Here is a 23,436-nt window from a genome sequence, read left to right on the forward strand (position 1 = left end):
AAGCACCAAGTTCCTCTCGGCCCTTGTAGTGAGACCAGCACTGAACTCTTTCAGGACTGAACACCCTTCTCTGGGTTGTCTCAGAAACAGGGATTTTGAGAAAAGAGAAGCAAAGACATATCCCTGACACATACAGTTATTTTCAAAACTCATGTTTAATAATTTCCAATGACACACACTGTGAATTCACTTCTTTGTTTGCAAGATTATGTGCAAAGGTTAATTCAAAAGTAGCTTTCCTCCAAAAGAGCCTTTCGTGTCTCTCCCCTGATTCTGATTGCTGCATAAGTGAGTGCCAGATGAGACAGCTGTAGATAGGATAAAAATCAATAGTTACCCCCTTCTGAGTCATCAGTAACCGATTCTCTTCTTTGTGAATAACTGACAGTTTCTATGACTTCACACACTGTTAGATCTGAAATGCCTCCTGCTGTCATTCTATCTTATTACCAGAGGACTACAGTTTTTAAAAGCTACTTTTGTCTCCATCCATTCAAAGACAATCTATGTACAAATCATAAAAAAGACAATGTCACAATAACAAAGAATATTTTTGCAGAGAATCCCTCTTCTAGGAGCTCTTACCTTGAAAACAGTAGTGCAGACCCCCTTCCATCAGCTTAACACTGAGGTGTTTCCAGCAATTAAGTCATTTCTGAGTTTCAGTTTCATGAAGAAAGTGAAATCAGGCCTATCTATTGCAACAAATAAAGTCTACATATAGACATGGCACTTTTTCTTGGGAGAAGAACCTTCTTTTGAAAACTTGACTCGAGGGTGTTTTCAATGATGTTGTCATCCCTTCTGCCATCCTGAATTCCATATCTGTGCATTGCTGGAGATGCTTCTGGAAGTTCCCACTAAGCAGGATGTATAAAAAGGGATTAATGCTGCTGCTGGCATAGCTGAGGCACATGGAGATGTAGTAGCTCATATAGAAGGTCAGGGTCGACTGAGAAACCTGAAGATTCATGAGCTGGATTACATGGAAGGGGGTAGTGCTTACTACAAACATGCTGATCAGAGCAAGCACCATCTTAGTGAGCTTCATAACTCTCTGCCTGGGGATATGGTGGTGTAACTGTAAAACAAAGAAGAATTCTTAGTCAAGGTGAGAAACTGATGGCATGGATTGAGTGTGGTAATGAACAGTAGTTATTTGAGACCAAGCACTGCAAGCAAAGGCGACCTCTCAAGGGCTTAATTTTTTTTGCTGTTTACACATAATTGTTTCTTCTGCTATGATCCTATGCCACACACAGGAGACCCTGAGAATTGTTCATGTGTATTTGATGAAATGCTGACAAATATTTTAATTAAAAATTCTTAATCTCTTTCATGTGAGCTATATTGCTTTGATTCCCTTTTCATCTGAGTGCATTTTTTTGCTGTCAACTAGAAGAGAAATATCCGATTAAAACATGACTATTAGGAGCTTACAGAAGACTTCGAGCAAAGAAGAAAACTATCCTCCTGCCTAAAGAATCAAAACCCACACTCAAATGGAAATCAACTTCCTTTCTGTAAAAAATTGGTATGAGCCGAAATCCAAAGTACGTTGTCCTAGATCTAAAACATCATGGCCAGGAGCTGCTCTGACTGAAACTGGGAATTATGTTTCATCTGTTTCAAGCGTCAATTTTCTTTTATTGCCTAGACTTTCTCAGACTGTGAACAGCAGCTAGAGATTAGTGTGGGGCTTGGAGTCCCCTTCCCACAGAAGGGGCAATACAACTTGGATGACCTGCAGCTCCTTGGGGCACTGCAGCTGATACCAGAAGCGGCAGCCACATTCTCCCAGAGTTTCCTAATCCCTGAACTGAGAGTTTGGAGCCATGATATAGGCAGGTTTCCTCCTGCAGCTAGAAGTGCAGGGCTGAGTTGTGCCTTTTTGTTGACCTGAATTGAGGACTCCAGGTGTAACTTTCTCCACAGTGTTTCCTTCTAAATGATTTATCCTGGCTCCTTCCTTGAATCCTAGTCTGTTTCCTGGGAGCCTAATGCAGTGTCTGGAGGACTAAAAGTTACATGATGCAGTGCCTAAATATTGTTTTAGGACTGTTCCTTTTGCTCTGTTACATATAAAGCCTTTACAGTCTGAGCAGTATGAGAGAGGCATGAATAATACTTTACCTTCCTGCTTTCTTGTTTTGCTGATACATCTTCCATGCGTAATATAAAACTAAAATATAGCAAATAAATATATCAATGGTAAAGGAAAAAAAGAAAGTTATGGTAAGATAAAGTGTCTACCTGTAAAACGAAACACAAAAAGAATAAACAAGGCTGTTAGACAAAGACCACCTCATAAATGTAAAAATTTATAAACAACATTTTCCATAAAGTTGTGATCCTTGATTAGAGATACGTGGTAACAGCAAGTACCTAGAATTGCAAGTACTTCTAAGGATTAAAGTCTTCACTTCTAGGAATATGGCTGACTACAAGATTATACCTCTCAGTTTTCCAAATTCTGTATGTGTGTGCTTTTTCCAGCACTTGTATAATTAGTGAAAATTCTTGCAAGCATTTATGCAGGACACAGTCTGATTAGCCCCTTAATATTTTTCTAGTCTGACAGTAGATCAGTGATGACCACCTTCTGAGCAGAGCTTTTTCAAACATTTTTGAATCTGGCATTCTGGGACCAGTCATAGCCCTGGCCAAAAGGTACTGGGGTGCAGACAGTATGTGACAGAGGCTGAGGATTTCAATTGTCCTGGATCTTGGTATCACTTTGTGGTTGTCAAAGTCACTCTGCTCTGTAAAAGTGGTTTGAAGGGAGCTGCAGCACTGCCTTATGATGGCTTTGAGTTGATATAATCACACGAGGCAACCAGGAACAATAACCAGTCGACCTCACTTTGGTGCTGCACAGGCCAGCTGCCACGACTTACAATGCAAATATCTGACACAAATCAGAAGATCCTTGTCTGTAGGTGCTGGCAACATGTTGCCTGCAAGACCTTGGGTCGTTGCTCAAGGTCCTGTACTTTGCTTTTCATGGATAGATTCACCAGCCTGCCAGAACAGGGTGCTTGCAGCACCTTAGTTGCTTGTTATCATTGCTCTTAAAACAATGAAGATTAGGAGCCATTGCATAAGATGAAGAAAGATTGGTATTTCAGTCTTACCTGAGTGCGAGTATGAAATAGATTTTTTCCCCCCATTATTCAAGCTTTGTAACAATCAAGTTCTTTCACTAAATGAGGTTAAAGTAATGGTCATCATTTCTAGAATCAGCAAAAGGCTGCTCTGGCATATGGTATCTTAAAAAGCTATGTCTGATTTCATGCAGTTATTCTCAGTCCTCATGATGGTGACAAGAAATAACAGAAATCCTCTACATTTGTCATGGCAGAACTACTTTGTACCATTCTTGGTACAGCTAGCTCTCTTGTTTCACTGGCTGTTTCACGGAAATAGCTTCTGACACTGATACTGCTTACATGATCTGTGTAATTGAGAGTAATTTACAGGCTTCTCAGGTTCTTAAAACTTGTGATTGTTCCTCTTCTACACAATATTTGACCTCTTAGTCTCCATGTAAGCACAGTGTAAGCAAGCCTTCAGCTTGCTTTCATTTTTTAAGTGGTGCAAGCAATAACATCTCTATGCAAAGTAACAGAACAATACAATAACTATTTTTCAAATTGTCAACAGAGCTGTTACCAAAGAATGAATGCTGAAGAAAGTTACAAGGAGGTTACAAAAAAAAAAAAAAAATCAGGAAATAAACTGTGAGTCAAAGGAAGTATTTGTGAGAAAATGAAGGTGTGTAAGATGGAAATAGGATGCATGGGGGAGGCACAGAAAAGTGAAATTAGTCTCTGACATGGGGTAAGAAGTGTCCCGAGTCAGTCCCCACTCTTCCCACTGGCTTCAAGGAAGGAGTCAGGATATTCCATCCTGTGCTGTGCACTCTGTACACCCTGTGAATCACCTCTCAGTCATGCCTACTACCTGTCATTAATGAGAGACTGAACTTTATCTGGTGCCTACAGCTGGGTGATAAAAAAACTCGTTACTGCTTTCATATGCTTCCCTTAGCAGGAAGATTTCAATGAGATCTCCATTTTGTTTCAACTTGTTCAGGCTCAGAATATATATACACACACACACACACACACACACACACACACGTATATATATATATATATATATATAAATATACCTGTGCATACTATGCGCACAAATGTTTTCAAGACAGGTTCACATGCAAATAGATTTACTAGCAGAGTCTGTAGCTGATGTCATACATTTACTTTAGGGGGAAAATATAAACTAAAGGAAAGAGAGTGGAAGAGAAACAATAGGGGTTGCTCCAGGCAACGATTCTCCTCTGTGTCTCTGCTAGAGTGCAGTACATGGTTTTCCCTGGAATGCTTTTTCCACAGTATCAATGCAGTTTTTGTCAGGACTCGCTTCTTACCAGTTGCTCCTGTCAACGAAGCTGTTGGTGTTGCTGAGAGTGTGTTTTGCTGAGGCTGTGCGCTGACCTGCTAAGTTTTGGGCATGCATGTTTTTGGGTCCACTAATGTCAACCAGAAGCTTCGATCACAGAGTAGGAAGAGGGAGGGGAAGCAGGGGTGATTCTCACGCTGGTGGCAGTCACTTCCCATGAGAACCCCCTGTAACAGTGCTGTGGGGTTTGCAGGTGCAGGGCCGGGAGGATAACATGCAAGATCTGCAGCGTGGGAACAAGGGGAAAGTGCTGCCCTAGAGGCTCTGGGAAAGGCTGCCACGGTGGCTTGGATGACCAGAGCTGCTAGCAGAAAGCTGGCTACTCAGCTACAGAGAGAGGGTTGTGAGGCTCTTAAGGCACCATGTGACGTGTGGCTTAACAGATGATATTGCCTTTGCTCAAAGGACCAGAGCCCAGTGCAGCCCAAAACTTAGCAACAGTGAACGCAACTCTTTTCAGAGGCAGCTGCAGTCTAGAAGTTATCAGACTAATGCAGTTTGTGATAAAATAAAGTGTGCAAATGAGCACAGAAGATCATTAAGGGAAGGAACAGAACACGCAAAGGAACCCTCTAGCCTGGGATGGGTGCTGAATCCACATCTTCCTGCTCCAGAAATGCCCATCACTACCTATCTGTTGGGTGGTCCTGGTTTTTACTGTGCGGACATAGTTTTCCTGGATACAGTGCTGAATTTTCAAAGGATTGTCACAAAAGTAAAGGGCAGGTTACAACGATGTCTTCAAATCTGGTCTGCATAAATGTGTATTTCCCTAAGTATTGTAAGATGACTTTTCACACTTTCTGGATCAATTATTTTCATATACTAATATGTGTCTATAAAGGATAATATACCTGGGTTCCTAATTCTCACTTTTAATATTCATCTGACCAAAGGAAAACATGATTTAATGAACCGAAAGATGAAAAGGAAATCATTAGGCCAAATGGAATGAAAACAACACCATAAATTCAATTCAATGTGAAAGTACATTATTCTTTTTCTTGATAGAACTAAAACTTATTCCAGTTTTTCCAACTTACCCTTCCTCAGACAATAAGAAATCAATCTCATCCTAAATGCTTATCAAGCAGCTTTTGCCTCCATTCTTTTGTAGCAGCGGGATTCTATTTGTTGTTTCATTTTGGATGTAATTTTAATCTTGCCTGTTTTCTGATGATAAATTTTTGAAATGAAGGATGAGTACTCCATTTGGGAAAATGTGTTTTGAAAGTAAGGGCTAATTTCCCCTTCAAGCAGAGAGTGGAACTTAAAGGTAGATGTGTCCTCATCTGAAGAAATAGTTATCAGTAATAAAAGTCTTTTGTTGGGAAAACACTGAAGAATGTGTTTGTCTGAGACAAACAGTAAGGGGATTGTCTGAGAAGTGTCTCTGACATAGAAAATGGGAGAAGGAGGCAGCGATGGAGCCTGCCGAGATCTCAAAAAGTACAAGGCACCAGGTATGTGGTGCTTGTTAGCCATGCCTATCACTGCATTCTTTTTGGCCTTTCTGCCAAACCTCCTGTTACAATGCTGCCTGGAGGAACATCTATGAGACCAGCCACCACCAAAGTACATGATTGTGAAAGCCAAGGCAAGACTTGGAAAGAGGAAATATTTCATAAGAGCACATGATCCTAGTTAATGTTTTAGCTAATTACAAATCATCTTGTCTGATTTGTAGCAAAGCCACAAACGTGCTCATATTTCTGTTATGCATATAGGAAATGGAGAGGGAAAATGTGTCTTAGAGATTAGATTTTCCCTCACTTTTTTCTTCCTGCCTCTGGATGTATCTTAACCTATCCTAGAGCCTAACATTATTATTATGTCACAATATCTTATACTGACACTATTATTATTATCATCACAGATTTGCAGAAATATTCTTATTATTTTAAACGTTAATATGTTGTCTGAATTGGCTTAAAATGTACTGCTGCTAGGCTTGCCCAAGAGACAGCAGGATGTATTGTACTCAAGGGCAAATGGGCTGCTCAGGAGTTTGAACTTTTAAAAGGCTTTTACCTTTCCCTCTGGCTGGGGTATGTGTAACTGCAAGTGAAGTGAAGCAAGGAGCGACTGAAAATGGCATGTGAAGAATGAGTAAATGGATTAGTCCATGCCAAATCAAGTGGTTCTGGTTCTAAATGACTGAAAGCCCATGACTTTTATAGGGTTACAGCTCCACCCTACCGGTGATACTGCCTTGGTAAATATTTCTTAGAGCAATATTGCAGCAATGGGCAAACCAGTAATACATTTTCTCATGCTTGTCAGTCTCGGCTGCTCCAAATGCTTAGAACACCTGTCTGTTTCTTTTCAGCTGTCACAGAGCTACTTACTCCAGATTTATCTTCCCAGCCTCACTTCTCCATTGATGTGTCTGCAGCTGTAAGGGTATGGGCTAAATAAATGTTTATGCAACTCTCAAAATTTATTGGTACCCATGTAACTCTTAGATTTCAGGAACTTGTTCAGGAAACTTTTCCACTGCACAGAGATGCTTTGCAAACAGGATATTCTCAAAAAGCAATTGTTTATTATCTATTTCAGTAGACAGCAGACACTTAGAGCTACCAAGCTCCTAGGATAAGTGTTAGTGCTCTTACCACCTGAGTATGGCACCCTTGGCTCTTTGCTGGGCAGATGTCAATGGGAACGAAGGGGCAATTTAAGACTCCCTCATTTTGCTAATTTTATACTTCTTTGTGCCAGTGTTTCTCTTCTTGAACCTGTGAGGGGCTGTCTCCACCTCAACAATCTTATCTTGGGTTTCAGTCTATCTCACCTTAGCACACATGGGTCTGCTCTAGGTTCTTCTGCACAGGTTAGGGTTTAGCAACTTTCTCAGGATTCTGAGGTTATATAGCTGTGCCATACCAAAAGTACACTTTAAATTATAGGCAACTGAACACCTATGAAGGGATTACACCTTTTCCTATAACCAAAGTTTGTACTAAAATTAGTCAGAAGCAGCTGAACTCTGTAAGAAGGGACCCAAATGGTGGTATTTTCCTGTGACATGCTCCAGTGGATTCATGCCACAGGGAATGAGATGTGCCTTGCAGCCTCCTGTCATAGAAAGAAAGTCCAGCATAAGCTTTACCAGTTGCATCTTGTGTGCCATAAAGGAACGAGGAATGCTATGGCTTCTTACATCAGTAATTTTGAACATGTAAGTCTTGGCTCTTTTTAAAAAATTTCATTGGTCAAAGAATTCCTTTGTCATTTTAAAGTCACTAACATTGCTGATCGCAGTGTTCATCTTCAGTTAAATTCAAGTGGCATATTGGAATGTGCAAAGTGAAGACTTTAGAGTAGGACATCATACTGGATCTTTTCACCCATCTTATCATTCCTCCTGTTTCACCAGAGACAGCAACATAAGAGTATGTCAATTTTTGAGCTTGAGGAGATAATGTCTGCAGCACACACAGTTCTGATTTCACCCAGGCCAGATTTGCATAGTGGTATTTTTGTTGAACAATCAGATTTACTCTTCATGTACATGGGGGTAATCTATATTAGGATTGTTTTCTATGCATGACTACGTGAATCCTTGTCCAGAGAACAGATGCTGTGAGTTGCTTCTTACAAAATTTTCTTTTAACCCATAAGCAAAAGTTGTGCTACCAAAGTTTCATCCAGGTTTAATTTATGTTATGTCTGTCTGTGGTATAAATATAAATCTGTATTAAAAAAATGTGTTTGATGTCAATTTAGGAAACTTTCTCATAAATTTTAGTATGCATACTTGACTTGCATAATTTTTACAGCTTTCCTTAATGCTTTTTATTTCATATTAAAGCGAGTAATGGAAAGCAAACTTTTATACATTGTTTCCCTCCAAAATTGACCCCTAAAGCTCCATGGAGAGAACAGCTGGTTTTGCCACTTCTTAAGACCTTATAAAGACATTTTATTTGCAAAAAGAAATGTTGAAATACTAAAGTCTCTGTTGGACCATTGTGAACTCCTATTATGAAGAAGAGGCTTTATGAGAATAAAACCATTATCCAGCAATGTGACTGATATTAATTTGCATATGGTACTCATTTTATTTAGCTCAGGCTTCTTCTGGAACCTACCTTCTCAGGTCTGACCTGCTCCTGTCTTCCATTCTAAGTTTTTTTATTTTTGAGAAATATGAAAGAGTACATGAAAATGTTCAATGCTGCATTAGTCATAGTTATGTTACTCATCATTTACTAATATAAATTACGTAAATTATGTGTCTTTTATTGTGAATGTAGGATGATTTTGCAGTCAGTCTGATAAATTGCTGATTTTTTGGCAAAAATGCTAGTTTAATATTTTCACTTAATAAAGGCTCCTAGGTGGATTCAGAAGTGCTTTACTGAAACTGTCAAGGACTAAACAGTTTGGGAGGTTGTTATCTGAAAAACCTTTGTTTCTCTTGACTATAATGTCATAATTGTTATTAGGAGTGATAAAACTAAGGAGAGAGAAGTAATTTGAAGAGCTTTCCCTAGGCAAGTGTATATAAGATGGAAAAATCTGCCTCAAAACAAAAAAGAAAGCACAAGCTTTCTTTCTGGAAAAACCACAGATTTGTTTTAAGACATGGCTTTACTTGGGACATAAATTATTTTTCATACCAGATTTTGATATTCTGTCTTTTCTCATTAGGACCTCACGTCTTATTCCTGCCTTAATACTTACTATCTTTTGCATAATTTTTTTCTCTAAACAACAAGATTAAAGATACTGCTATATGTAAATTCTTTAGAAATATATGTCATTTGTCACATTACTGATACAAGAATACAAGAAAATATAAGAACAAAGCTTTTAAAACTGAACTGCAAAGGAACTGATAATTTCTTGAGTCTTTTCTAACTGTATGTCAGCCAAATTAGATTTCTCATATGCATCAGTGTAGCCACTTTATGATAACCATACTTTTTCCATTTCAAAATTATGGATTTTTCTACTTCTTTCTGTTTTCTGGTGATTTTTCTCTCCCTCTCTTTACCAACTACGTTTCACTACCATGGAAGCATGCTGTCTTTTATGCTACAAATTCAATAGTAACTGTCCTTCCAATTGACACTGCTTGTTTATCCCCATGTCTTCTTATCGATTGATCAGTGCATCATGCTATACAAGAAAGTTTGTCTTTCTGTTTTCCTTTATGCTCACTCTGACATATGGAAAGAGATAACTTTGGTCCAAAGTAGACTTTTCTTTCCTGAATTTTGTTAGTTTTTTCCTTAAGATCAATAATGCGGAAGCTGTTTTTGAACTTTCTAGTTAATAATAACAACAACAACAAAATTCTTGTTGTACTCCTCTGGCATTTTAATAAAGGTTTTAAAAAATAACAAATATAAAAGATTTCTTCAGTCTACCTAAAAGCCAATTTTTTTATCTTAAACAGGAATGGTGAAACCAAGTTTTTTTAGTGACATTAAACCCTTACTAGAAGCTGCACCTCTGAAGATGAGCCCCAGAAGAGTAACACTGGATTAGAATCACTTAAGGCCTTGTACAAAGAATGATGTTGTGTTGAGACTTACAATTTGTCTGCCACCCCCACAAACATCAGAAATAATTCGTACAGTTTTCAAAAAATCATTAACCATGCCTGATGGCATTCTCATTCTTGAATTACAACAGCTTTGCATTAACACAATCAGGTATTATTGTCCTGAGGTATAGAATGAAAATGGGAAACTAGGTACCTGTCCAAGCTCATTGCAGTCATAATGGCACTGCATGTAAACTGGTCTCATGTGTCCAGGGAGGTAGTGATGGTGCAAAGAGGGCTACCAAAAACCCACATACCCACCGGGGTATGAGAAGGGGCATGCCAATGATAGGAACCAAATCTGCTATAGCCAGATTGCAGATGTAGATATTTGGGATAGTTTTTTTCTGGGTTCTGTAATAAATTGGAAGACATGAAGATGATTACTTGACATAGTAACTGTATTGTTTTTCAACCATACTATCAATAGAACAGACCTCAAAACTGAACTTCAGACAAATAAAAACACCATCAGAACCACTGTTTTAGGGCCAGGGAAGTTTATCAACCCAAAGATATACCAAACTAAACATTTTAAGCTCAACAAAAATATATTGTTCATAATTTTGCTTTCCAGTGAAGCTGAATAGGCTACTTAATTTATTGACATCAGCAAAATTATCCATGTTCGTCTTTGAAAACTATAAAGTGTTCAAAATAAACACAGGTGTGGTGGGCATCTGAACTCTAGGAATATCAACCTAGCATAAATAGAAGGTATCTGAGCCTTCCTGTAATGCAGCTGGCCAGGGCTAAATCCTGCTTAAAAATGCAGACATTCTTGACTGTTTAATGTAAAAAAAGAATCTATACTTTCATATAGATTTTTGTATAGTTGGCTGTGGTGTCTCAGAGCCACAATATTTAAATGGTAACTTATGAAGTAAACTTTATAATTCACAAAAAAAATTTGCCACCTTTTATAATTTAAAACTGTTTTGCTTTTATTAAGACAGTGATGCTTGTCTTCTGCTAAAATGGTCACTTTAGAAAAACAAAAAAATCAAATAAGAATAACCCCCAGGCAACCCACACCTTCATCCCCTCTCTCCCCTCCTGAAAATAATAGTTAGAGCCTCTATTTCAAACTTCTTTCTCTTTATCCTTTCAGGTTTTTTCTACCCTCTCACCACAGACTTCAAAGTTCTCAGTAGTTTCTCATTCTTCCACCCATGCCAGGTTAATTTTCATCTCTGAAACACCCTATGAAAAATGCACAAAAGTACAACTGCTGTTCTGTAAAATCTGAGAATATGTCAAATCTGTTCTACCTCCTCTTCAACTCTACTTCTACAGATTAAACGCATTAAAAATGGATCTGAATGTTCCCAATCCATAATAAAAAGAAGTATTGAGCACACATGACAGTATAATAATCCATATAATGACTGTCTCTTCAGTAACAAATTCAAGAAACTTGACAGGTGCATGATGTGTTGCCATTAGTCAGTATTTATCCCCTTTGACTGCATTGTGTGCCATCATCAGAATTTATAGAGATCCTCCTGGACAGAAAGCTCTTCATTAACTTGAGGCTTAAGTATTAATTTGGAATTGATCTTTCAGGTCAAAGACAAGATAATTTGTATGGGTCACACATTTAAAATCATAAGTATATACCCTTTCTTCCCATGGGAAAGGTGAAAATGGAATCCCTGCAGCAGCAAAAGTCATCCTCCCATCTAGGCCCATCTTCCTCTACAAAATCTGTTATCAGCAAACCAGCCCAACTAGGAGAAAGTGATTTAAAATTTCCAGTTCTGATGTTAATCGCGGCCCCCTTTCCTTCTGCATGTAAACAAATTTAGGTGAATTTGGATAGTTCTCCCTTCTTCTGGTTCTGTTAGGTTATTTTCTGTTTGTTCTTTTTTTGTTTGTTTTGTGTGTGTGTGTGGTTGTTGTTGTTTTGTTTTGTTTTGTTTTTTCCTGTTCTCTTCTTATTGCAGTCTTAATATCTTATTTTTCCTGGAAACAGCTGGTGAGAATTGTATTTCAGACCTTTCTATGAGCCTGGAAAATAGCATTAGCATTTTCCTCTTTTCCCTGGAAAGGCAAAGCCTTACATATATTACAGCCATGTGTGCCTCTCACACAGCTTTAGCTTAATAACAGCCTGTAGCAATCTTAGGAGCTTTTCTTCTGTTGTTTTCTGGAAAGAGTGCTTCCTATTTAAAAAAGAATATTGGTATGAAAAAGATTCTATAGGTGTGAAAACATTTCTATTGCTCTAGCCTCTCCTCTATTCTTTATGTGGTTCTTTCTGTTTGATAATCTTACACTGCTTCACATCAGACACATCTCCCTAGCGAATGTCACTAGGAATACTATTGACCCACTCCTATACTTTGCCTCAGGTCTCTGAGGGAAAATATGGTATCTGCCTAGCCCCACAACCAGTCCCTGAAAATTCCATATTAACTGATTTTCTCCTGAAAATTTTTTCATGAAACTTGGGTTTTTAATCAATATTTCCTAGTACCCTCCACACTTGAGCTATTTTTTCTTATGTTGTAGTTCTACTCATGAAATTGTTCTTTAGCTGACTTAATAGTTCCAACATGATAACATGAAAAATCTTCTAACACAAAATCTAGCTCTATGTAGAGGTTTCAAAAATTTTATGCCAGCGACTCTGCATTCGGTTTCAAATATGCCTTCTCCAGCTGAAGAATGCAATAAGTGCCTTGACTCTTATTTGCAATCTCTGCATTTTAGGAAATGTTATTTTACCACTCGCTATTATGTTATCTTATCCAAAATCAAGTTAATCTGAAAAGGAGTACTTTCAGATAATTGAAATTTTTTTTGATTCCCTTTACTCTTCTGTTCCATACTTTTTCTTAAAGATATGAAGTCAGACTAATGGGTGGTCTGGATTATATTTTCCTCCTCCGTACAAACCCACAATTGTTCTCCCAGCAGCCACTCCACCAAAGTCAGTGGGTTTACATAAAAATCTTGCTAACAGAATTGCAGGTCTAAGGACCAGCTTTTCTAGATTGTTTTGATGAAGATTATTTCATCTTTTGGGCTAACACAGAACCCTTGCAACATTTTTTTCATCATTTTCTTTTTACTTAATAGTAGCATATCTCAATTCCCTGTATTATTCCCAAGGGATGAAAGTAATTTACACAAGGAGGGCCAGCCAAAAGCCACTGAGTTAGTAATTTTTAAATTAAATCTCACTGCATAGGCATATATTACATGCAAGATTCACTAGGACTTTCAGCTATTTCCTCCCAGTAAGTTGCAGATGATTTAACTTTAATTTACACTTAAAAATGTCTGTCCCTAGCTGGCAGACTTGCAAATGAAATTGGGGAGCTGAAATTCCAAGGTCTTTTCTTTATCGTTTTCTACAGTCAATAAAGTTTTTGCTACCAGAAAGTAAATAACTTTCTACTTTATTAGAGAAATAATCTAGCTTCCTTTTCTCTTAAAAGAATTGTCTCTGTAATGTTAACAAAAGTAAAATGTTGGCATGAAAAAATATGTTCAATAAAGAGAGAAGAAAGACAACTTTGAAGCAGAGCCACTGAGTACAATCAGATCTGTTTAGTGGAAGATGAGAAGATTATTGACACTATTATGTTTCAAAATGTAGCTAAAATTTAAATGTACCTTCATCTGCAGCATCTGAGGTTTGTTTCTTTTGTGGTGTTGGTAAATACCACATTAACTTTTTAACACACTATTTCCAAATTCTTTTCCTGAATATAAATATTCATGCCCATACATTTGAATGCTTGTAATTTTCTCAAGCAAATATGGTTTAAATTATATTCCTTTTATTTCAAGTCATTGTCTGTGTCTTTTCTCTCTGCCTCTCATATTTTTATTTAAGTCAGACAAAGGCTTTTCACCAAGGGAAAATAATAATTTTTGTTCCTTGTTATTTTCCTTCTATTCTATTATTTTAGAGACACTACAACTAATTTTTTCCCCCTTTCTATTCATTCATACATTTCAAAAGTCATATTGCCATTATGTTCACTTCAGACATACTGTTTTCACATTTGTTCTCTTCTGCATTCAAATTATGAACTACAGTGTTCTTGAGTGCACCAGGCACTGAATTTCTGTTAGTTTCAAGGGAGGTATATTAAAGTCCAGGGGCTGACAGACACTTAGCCCTCCATTGGCCTTTGCAAACCTTTCCTATGAAAGCACGGTATGTTGGAGTCCATCTATTAGTCCTTGCAGAGTGTGATGATTGTTAGCCTTATGTGCAATATTTCTTCATGTTAAATTTGCACCACAGATAAAAGCCACTTTTGCAAGATACATGCTTATGGATTTAGAGTTTGTGGTAGCATCAGCCTGTTGAGAGTAAATGTGGTTTGTGGCATTTTTTTCTCCTTCTGTTAAAATTAAGATATTAGAAGGTATTTTTTTTTCCATAAAGGATGGTTGGGTCAGATTTTATGACCCTCAAAAATAAACAAGTTCAGCAATTTCACTTTCTCAGCATACAACAAAAATATCTTGAGGTATTAATTCCTGCCATGTGAGAAACCTCAGCTAGCACTAAGGCCCATTTCCAGAAGTAAGGTGATGTTGGAAAACAGCAATGAGTTCTAGGAAGTTGCTGTAAATCGACAGAAGTCAGAAAAAGCTCTGTTACTAAAATAGTCTGGGGCAGAAGTACAGTTTTCAAAGGAGACTATATTTCAACTGATCTTAAAAGAATTCTGTAGAACATTATAATCCCTTGTTATTACCATAACTAAAGTTTAAAGTTTAGTCTAACTTTTACATGTGCTAGAGGGAAGATTTCTGCCAATTCTAATGGAAACCCAGGAAGAAGGCATGTATTTCAGTTTCCTTGAATATGTTTGAAGTCAGTCATGCACTTCAGTCCTTTCTTATAGCCAAAAAGGGTAAGCAGGCATAAATTACTGCTATCTATAGTCATGATTTAACTTTTTTTTTTTTTAATAAGAAGTAAATGTCAATGAATAAAAGGAACATGAAAAACTTGCTAGCCTTGTCTTTGATTGGCAATCCATTTCCTTATTTATACAATAAATGAAAATGTATTCCATTCCATACCTTATTATTGTGAACACAATGAGGATATTTCCAACTAAGCCTGTTGAAGAGATAATCCCAATCAGAGAAGGAAGGATGATTGTCTCTGCAGCACTGATCACCTTGTGCCATCCACTCCAAGATCTCTCAGTCAAGCCTCGTGTACCATTCTGACAGAAAGGCTGAAATTCACTCGTTTTTCAGTGATTTTAGCATTTAGTTCTGTAGTAGCAAGAGAAAATTAATTATTGATGGATAATAATTTGGATCTCAATAATTAAGTCTCACACCTCAGTGTATACTACTGTTTAATGATTATCTGAATTTTGTAAAAATTTTCACAGAAAGATTTTGTATATTCAAGATTGTAAATGAAAGAATTGGATTATGTTATTTTCAAAATGAAATCTGTTATGTAATAACTCCATTACAATTTAAACAAACATGTAATCATCCAAGATACACCTTTTAGTAACAGAGTGTTTACTCTACTCTCGGAAAGTGCTCTGGCAACTTCTCTTGGCTAGGGTGATCCAAATCAATCTTCCAATCAAACCGTCTAATCAAATTCAGTTTAAGAGCATTCTTCCTTGTCCTATCTCTACATGTCCTTGTGAAAAGTCCCTCTCCAGCCTCCTTGTAAGCCTCCTTTAGGAGGTTGCTATAATGTCTCCCCAGGGCATTCTCTTGTCCAGGATGAGCAACCTCAACTCTCTCAGCCTGTTTCTGTAGGAGAGGTGCTTCAGCCCTCTGATCAACTTAATGACCCTCCTCCTGTTGGTCTTGTTCCAACAGATCAACATCTTTCTAGTGTTTGGAGCCCCAGAGCTGGATGCAGTACTCCAGGTGGAGTCTCAGAAAAGCAGAGGAGAGGGGCAGAATCATCTCCCTTGACCTCTTGGCCATGCATCTTTTCATGCAGCCCAGGACACGGTTGGCCTTCTGAGCTGTGAGTGCACAGAGCGCTGGGTCATGTCGAGCTTTTTGTCCACGAACACCCCCGAATCCTTCTCCCCAGGGCAGCTCTCAATCACTTTACCCAGCCTGTACTCGTGCTTGGGATTGTCTAGACCTAGGTGCAGGACCTTGCACTTAGCCTTGTTGAGCTTCCTGAGATTCGTTGCTAAACCCTAATTTTACACAGGCCAAGAGCTATCTTTCCCTTTTTGTTGATGTGGCAATAAAGGTGGAAAAGTGTTAACTGGTTATTTGTCTAAGGTTCTTGAAACAATGTAAAGATTTCACTGTTAAAGCTCCTTAAAAAGTCTGCCTACAAGTTACTTAAAATAGGTGTGCTCTGAGCACTGTCTAACCCAGTCATTTTACACACAAACAAAACAGTTATCTTGTATCATAAATCAGTTTGAATGGGTATGCTAGAACTCTGGTGATGCTGGGATGCTTTGCTAGCAAGTGTCCTGACCATGTTTCTGTGTTTCCCTTGGAAAATTTACAGCTTGTTTGCTATAAGCAGCATGACGTGTAACTCCTTGGGTTATTGTTTAAGCAGCCAAAATGAATAGTAGCTGTGGAATGGGTCAATTTAATTTGCTGATACGAGTGTGAGAGAAATAGAAGTTTACCTGTGTATCAACTGCACCCTTCTTGAAAGTGATGAAATTTTGTTTCTTATTTCTAGGAAGAAAAAATATAATAAAAATAAAAAATAAAATAAATAAAATAAAATTAAATGTATGAGATTGTTCATAAGTGGATGTATTAACAATTGGGTGAGGGTAGCTCTGTTCAAAAGAAGAGAAGAGGAAAAGGAAAGGATTTAAGCAGAGGTTTACCTACTTGGCCAAAGAACTGAAGAAGAAATTTGAACTGCAGAATACCTGCCTCAGTTCTGTAAATGGTCACTAACACAGACTCTTTCACCATCAAGCAACAAGGCCATCTGCACCATGATGACAAGATGCTGGAAAGGTGAGTAAGGTAAATGTAACTGCTGAAGTCATCCACTTATATCCATTGGGCCTGAAGGCCTTGATGCAGCACATATATCTTTAACAGTTGACATGACTTTTTATAAGGGTGGATGTTGGATACTTGCCATTGTCCCACTGTCCCACTTGGACATAGTGCTAAATTTCAGAACAAACAGTAACTGGACACCAAGTCTAGTTAATCTTTGGCTTGCTTAGGGTCTGTCCTAGTATTTTAACTCACTAGGATTTCATCACAGAACTGGGATAATTGCTGCTTATGCTTCTTGTATTGAGTTTGAATGGCAAGGCTTTGGTAGTGTGGGGGGGTGTTACAGGGGTGGTCTCTCTGGGAAGCTGACAGAAGCTTCTGCTATGTCTGACAGAGCTAATGCCAGCCACCTCCAAGATGGACCTGCCACTGGCCAAGATTGAGCCTGTCAGTAGCAGTGGTAGCACCTCTAGGATAACAGATTTAAGAAGGGGGAAAAGAGTTACTGTGCAACAGCAACTGCAGCCAAGAGGAGTGAAAATATGTGAGAGAAGCAGATCTGCAGATGCCAAGGTCAGTGGAAAAAGAGGAAAAGGAGGTGCTACAGGCACCAGAACAAAGATTCCCCTGCAGCCCATGGTGCAGACTATGGAGAGGCAGGCTGTGCCCCTGTGCAACCTGATGGACAAATCTTCAAGACCAGGTCATAGCTAAGTGATATCACATTTACTTGTCAAGTATAATCTTCCTTTATTTTCCTTTCTGTGTGATGCACTGCCTACCCCCAGGAGAGGTATGAAACTTGGTTGTATTAGAGGCAATGGCAGGTAATCTGGGTTTACGCTTTTTGCAAATACTCATCTAAGAAAACAACTGTAGCTTTCAAAAACAACTATTAAAATTTTCATGTTCTTAATAAGACCTCCTATCCAAAATAATAACCTTGAATTAACAAACCATGGTTGTATAGACAAACATCTATCCTTTTGATAGATCCTTTTCTTTGGGAAGGTGGAGGGTGAGGTGAGAGTGGGTTAGTGATGGAATATAATGACAGAAACCTGGAAAATACTGAAAATTTTGCTCAATATATGACATTTTCATTAAGTCATTGAATTTTAATGACATCATAACAGAAGATTTGCTTGGAGATTTCTATGTAAGACCAATGCAAATTCAATAACAGTAATGTTTTCATAGATTTTTTTTCTGTAAAAACCTTAACTACTCCTTAGCTGCTACTATAAAGCAGATATTTATTGAACCTGAGTTAAACTATTAATGGAAGACGTTTTTCTTCACATGGTATGACTTGACTTCACATGAGTCTGATATTAAAGTGCAAGAAAATTTTTAAACCTTATGTTAATGCTTGATGGTTCGGCTGCACAACAGCATTTAAAAAAAAAATCCCATTTATATTCCATTTTTTTCTCAGTTTCTGACACAAAGATATCTGTGTCTTCTTCAGTAAATGTGAGGCAATGAATGACCAGCAAAAATGATCATTCTGTCTCGTTCCAATGAGTAGAAAATATCAGAAAATTATAATTCTTTCAAAAAGTTGAATTACTGACTTAAAACATAGCTGTCATATCACACAAATATTTCTTTAGTCTTTCTATTTGCTTCTTTCTATAGACACAATCCAAAGCACTTTGTCTAAAATAGTGCCACCGCATTGTTCTCTCCAAGACAGGTTGGAGAGATACTGACTCTCACCGTTCCCCCAGGCAACTAACCTTCATCAGCATTAATTGAAGCCACACACACACATTTCCACTAAAGGCAAACATCAATCCAAAAGTAGATTATTTTTCTTTTTTATCGTTAACCCCCCCCACCGACAAACAAACGAAAACAAACAAACAAAAAACAAAGCAGAAAAAAAAATATCCCTCATGGCTGATCACAGAGCACAAAAATTCAGAAAATTGCAGCATCCTCGGTCAACCTTCCCTCTTCCGGATGCACCTGCCGACCCTCCACGCCACTTGTCCCCGGGACGCGGGAGACTTCCCACTCCCTCTGCATCCCGCCGTCCCGCTCCCGCGGAGCCCCACTGCCCGTACGCCGAAGGAGATCCCCCGCCGAGGTGTCCCCAAAGCTCCCCCTGCTACAGCGGAGGGGTAAGTGCTGCCCCTGGTCCCCTCTGTAAGAGCGCACCTGCAGCCGTGCTCCGCTCCCATCCCCTACTGAAACTGGACCCGCCGCTTTGGCGAGCGACCTTCGGCGGAACAGGAGGGAACAGCGAGGCACACCCAGCACACCTGCTGCTGTGCCCATCCCTAAACACACTAACATTAAATACAAAGACCCAATATGGTAGTTACCCCGGAGAAAACAAACAAACAAATAAACAAACCCTCAATCTTTGTAAGGAGATTAAAATTCATAGAAAATTATGATATCTATTTTATTGTCTACTCTGAGTTCCACAACACTTACATCTTCACAGTTTGAAACCTCCCTGGTGTTTCAGGGAATCCTTCTTATGAAATATGAAAGAACAGAGGGAAATGGCAGTATCTGCACAACATCACAATAATTGTCAAAGAACCCTGGTAATTGCTGAACTGTATTTAAGCAGAGATGATTGGACACCTCTGGTTCAGGCTATTCAAATTATAACACCTGGTTTTGGTTCTGATATGCAAAGGTTAATGTCTAAATATTTTTTTTTAATTCCTCCTCTCATGTAAGTACAGGAATTCATAGGGGGTTTTTTAACAGTGGAGTTAGTCCATTTTTTGGTAGTAAATTTTCATAAATAAATACTGTAATGGAAGACTTCTGAAGCCAAAAAAACCCAGTACTGTAATGTTAACTGAAGACTATTGTCACAACCACCTTTCAAACTGAATTTTTGGCAAAAATATTTCTAATTTGGTGGAAATCTATTTTTTTCTGAAACATTCCTGATTTATCTCATCTTAAAGACGTATCTCAGTTGATTAAATTCAGAATCAACATTGCCATTTTAACTCCTGTAGTAAAAATATCTTATTCCAAAATGCTGAATTGTCTCTAAAAATGCAACACTCCCACCACACCCTCTGATAGAATTGCAACACACATAGAAGCATGAGAAACAGGAACAGTTTCAGTAGACTGGGTACATGAGAAAGGCTACGAGGAAAAAATAATCAATTTGTGAAAGAAGTTTTACATCCAAAGAAAAGAGAAAGCCTCAGTGGTATATTTCTCAGTGATATACCCCTTTCCAGCCCTGTGGTCTCAAAAAGAAAGTTTCTCAGCCTGCTGCCAGCTGCCTTCCCTTGCCTGTGGCTGAACCAGCCCACTTACCTTTACTGTCCCTGATATTCCTTCTAGAGATTTCTGCCTCCTCAAATGTGCCAATGTAAATGCAGTTTTCATTCCCCCTTTACCTGCTTCTTGTCAAAAGATCAGGATTAGTAAAATTTGCTATTAGAAGAATTTACATGAATGCCTGTTACTCCAACAGAATTAGCCAACAGAAGTAATTAAACACATAACAGTCGCAGTTCTAAGTGATCTGTGGTGGGAGGGAGGTGATGGACAGTCGAAGTGGTAACTGCTCAAGGGGAAAGTATCGGTGTACTTTCTCCTTCATGTGCACTGGAGGGAAAAAAGTCAGTCCTCTGTGAAGAGAAGTCCAGATAAACTGGGCAATGTAGTCAGTCCGCCAAAGACAAGGACTATATATAGTTCACATTTAGGGGCTGTAGGTGTCTTTCTATTATTATCATTATAATTATCATCATTATCATTATCAACAACTTTGTTTTTGATTAATAAACTGTTCTTATCTCAACCTACAAGTTTTACTTTTGATTCTCCTCACCATTCCACTGAGATGGGGGTGGAGGGAGGGAGATCAGCAAGCAGCTGTATGGTGCTTAGTTGCCAGCTGGGCTTAAATCATGACATGGTAATACAATTAAAGTGAAAATCTGAACAGGGAATTAGAGAAAAGCCGCAGTGGAAATAAGACTTCAATTTGTAGCTAAGAGCTTGGTACTTAGTCATTGGAACAACTCACTAGGTTGAAAGGCAGGTTCTGCAACACTGAAACAATTCTTAAAGCAGTTCAGGTATTATTCTGCTGTATATGCTCTTGCTCAAATGGGTATTAATTGTAAATTGCATATTTTGCAATATTTTGCAAGATGGCAGACAGCTGATCACAGTTTCTGCACTAGATTCCTAATCCATGAAAAACCTTCTGTAGTAGTTAGGAAGTGTGGTATTTATAGCTTTGGATGAAGCTTTGCCTATGGATTCATGGGTTCTGATTTTGAAGATAGTGGCAGAACAGAAATCTTGGATTTCTGGTAATTTGTGATGCTGAGTACCTTAAAGCAAGTAAAATAGCAAAATATCAAAGTACCTACTGAGAGGTAAATTGAGGTCAGGCTACCAAAGAATTTCTGTGTCTTACTGGAAGCTATTACTGCTTTACTCTTTTCTCCAGACATGGTATAGCTAGAGCAATTTGAAAAATATTTTTTCCTTTCAAAAGGAACCTTAAATCTCTATCAAATTCCTCTAAGGTAAAATTAATATCTGTCAGTCTGTAAAGGTAGTAAAAGTCCTGTTCATCCCTTACCAAAATAAAGCTCAAAATCTGGGAATTTATTTTTGGTTGTGAAAGATTTTATTTTTTGTCTTAACCGTTATGTGCCCATACATTACTTCATTTCTTTTTATTCTTAATCTTTCATAGAGAAAATTACCAGTTACTATTGATTCATAACACCTTTGACTCAAAAGTGGTGACATTTTGCAAGTTACCAAACCCTTCACTGATCTAAGCTGCACACAAAATGTTGTATCTGGTTTGGGACAAGCAGCGAAAGAAAAAGAATGTCTTTCAGATGATTAGGGGGATGCTTAAATGGAACACAGCATAAGAGATGGAAGTATTTTGAATTAACACTTAACCAGAGCAGAGATTGGTACTCTGGACTCTGTGTACTTATTTTCTCTTTTGCTTTCCTTTTGGTACAGTGAATTTTAGTTACTTTACGAGAAATGGAAGAGCACAAGCAGGAAATAGTAGAGTGCCCATGTGAGAGAGAGTAGATTTATCACAAACTCCCTTGGGCAACACAAATTAATTTATTCCAAGTCTACTAAATCCAGAAGAGTTATCCAGCATCTCTATGATCATGGAAGTAATTTCATGGTCATTATCTTTGCTTTCCAAGAAAGGCAATTAAGCCAGAAATTACTGCAGAAGTAGGGTGCAGGGAGAGGAACAGATGGCATTGGAGGTATGCTTCTTGGTGGGAGGGTACTGCTTCCCTCCCATGGATGCTGAGATACTCATTTGCTTGGAGAAGTAGATGATAAACTCTTCTCTTTGCATTTCTGACTTCTGCATTTTCAGGAGTTTTGGCACAGAGCTTTCCTCGTGTGGTGTATGTAAATAGTGTGCAATAGTGTTGGAGGGGGATTGTGTCTTTTTGTGAATAATTCATTTTTCGGAATATATTAACTTGAGAAGTGGCTAAGAAAGAAGTCAATTAAAAAATTTAAAAAAAAAGAGAAAAAACCAGAATTTTCCTGATGGTTGAAATCCAGCTAAATGTTTCTACTTTCTCTAAGGTTATCTATCAGAATACTGCTTTAACAGATTCATATTAGTTTGGGTTCTTGTTAAAAAACTTTTATTTGAAAGAAAAGTGGATAATCTAGGGTTTTGGTTCTAGCCTCTAGTTCTCACTTACTGATGTTTTAGAAATCAATAGCAAACATCATGTATAATTCACAGAAGTTTAACTTGCCTTTTTTTCTTTTTTTTTTTTTTTTCTCTTAAGATGCTGAAAGCACCAAATTTTACTTCTCTGAAAATAGCATAATCTTCTTGACCAAGATTCCTTTATCAGATTGGAGAATAGGGCTGAAACATCTACTTTTCTCTAACTAATGACATGCTTGACATCCTGTTTCTTTGCAGTCACATTTTTACACAGAAGGAGGCTCTGTTGTTTCATAGGACATTCAGTACAAAGTTTCAAATGTCAATAGTCTGCTTTCCCATTTCCCCACGAAAATGGACTGCTAAAGCAGTAATACAGCAGCAAATTGTTTCCATCTACTGTCCTGGCACAATTCTCTTGCCTCTGCCACGCAGGCAGGATGCTTCACCAAAATAATAAGACTACACCAAATAACTACGAGAAGTCATTACCACCAGGTGGTGCTGCTAAACACAGTTTTCCACATCCCTTTAATGCCTGTGTGAGTGAAATAGTCTTAAGGAGATCTACCCAACAACTACTTTAAGCTTGCTCAGTTTTATAAAGCAGCCATTCTCTTTGGAGAGGGGAGAGCAGGAGAGCATCCTCTGTGCCTGGGTACCTGAGAAGAATCAATGCCTGAGACAAATTCCCTGGTATGTCAGCTTTTTTGAAAACAAAAATTATAACCGCTACTCTCACAGAGTAAATGATTTTTACAACTACTTCTACCAA

General features: G+C 38.1%; 1 protein-coding gene across 1 annotated transcript; it reads right to left on the bottom strand.

The window, feature by feature from the left end:
* Window positions 1-691: 691 nt before the first annotated feature.
* Window positions 692-17,138, bottom strand: MCHR2 (melanin concentrating hormone receptor 2). Its single transcript, XM_051778243.1, is given in 7 exon segments — window positions 692-1,075; window positions 2,127-2,249; window positions 6,706-6,765; window positions 10,169-10,275; window positions 10,278-10,375; window positions 15,077-15,225; window positions 17,112-17,138. Coding segments are annotated over 7 exon segments (948 nt in total).
* Between the last annotated feature and the right edge of the window lie 6,298 nt (window positions 17,139-23,436).

Source organism: Manacus candei, unplaced genomic scaffold (genome assembly GCF_025592945.1).
Source record: "Manacus candei isolate 608988 ecotype Guabito, Panama unplaced genomic scaffold, ASM2559294v1 h1tg000011l, whole genome shotgun sequence".
NCBI classification, from domain to species: Eukaryota; Metazoa; Chordata; class Aves; order Passeriformes; family Pipridae; genus Manacus; species Manacus candei.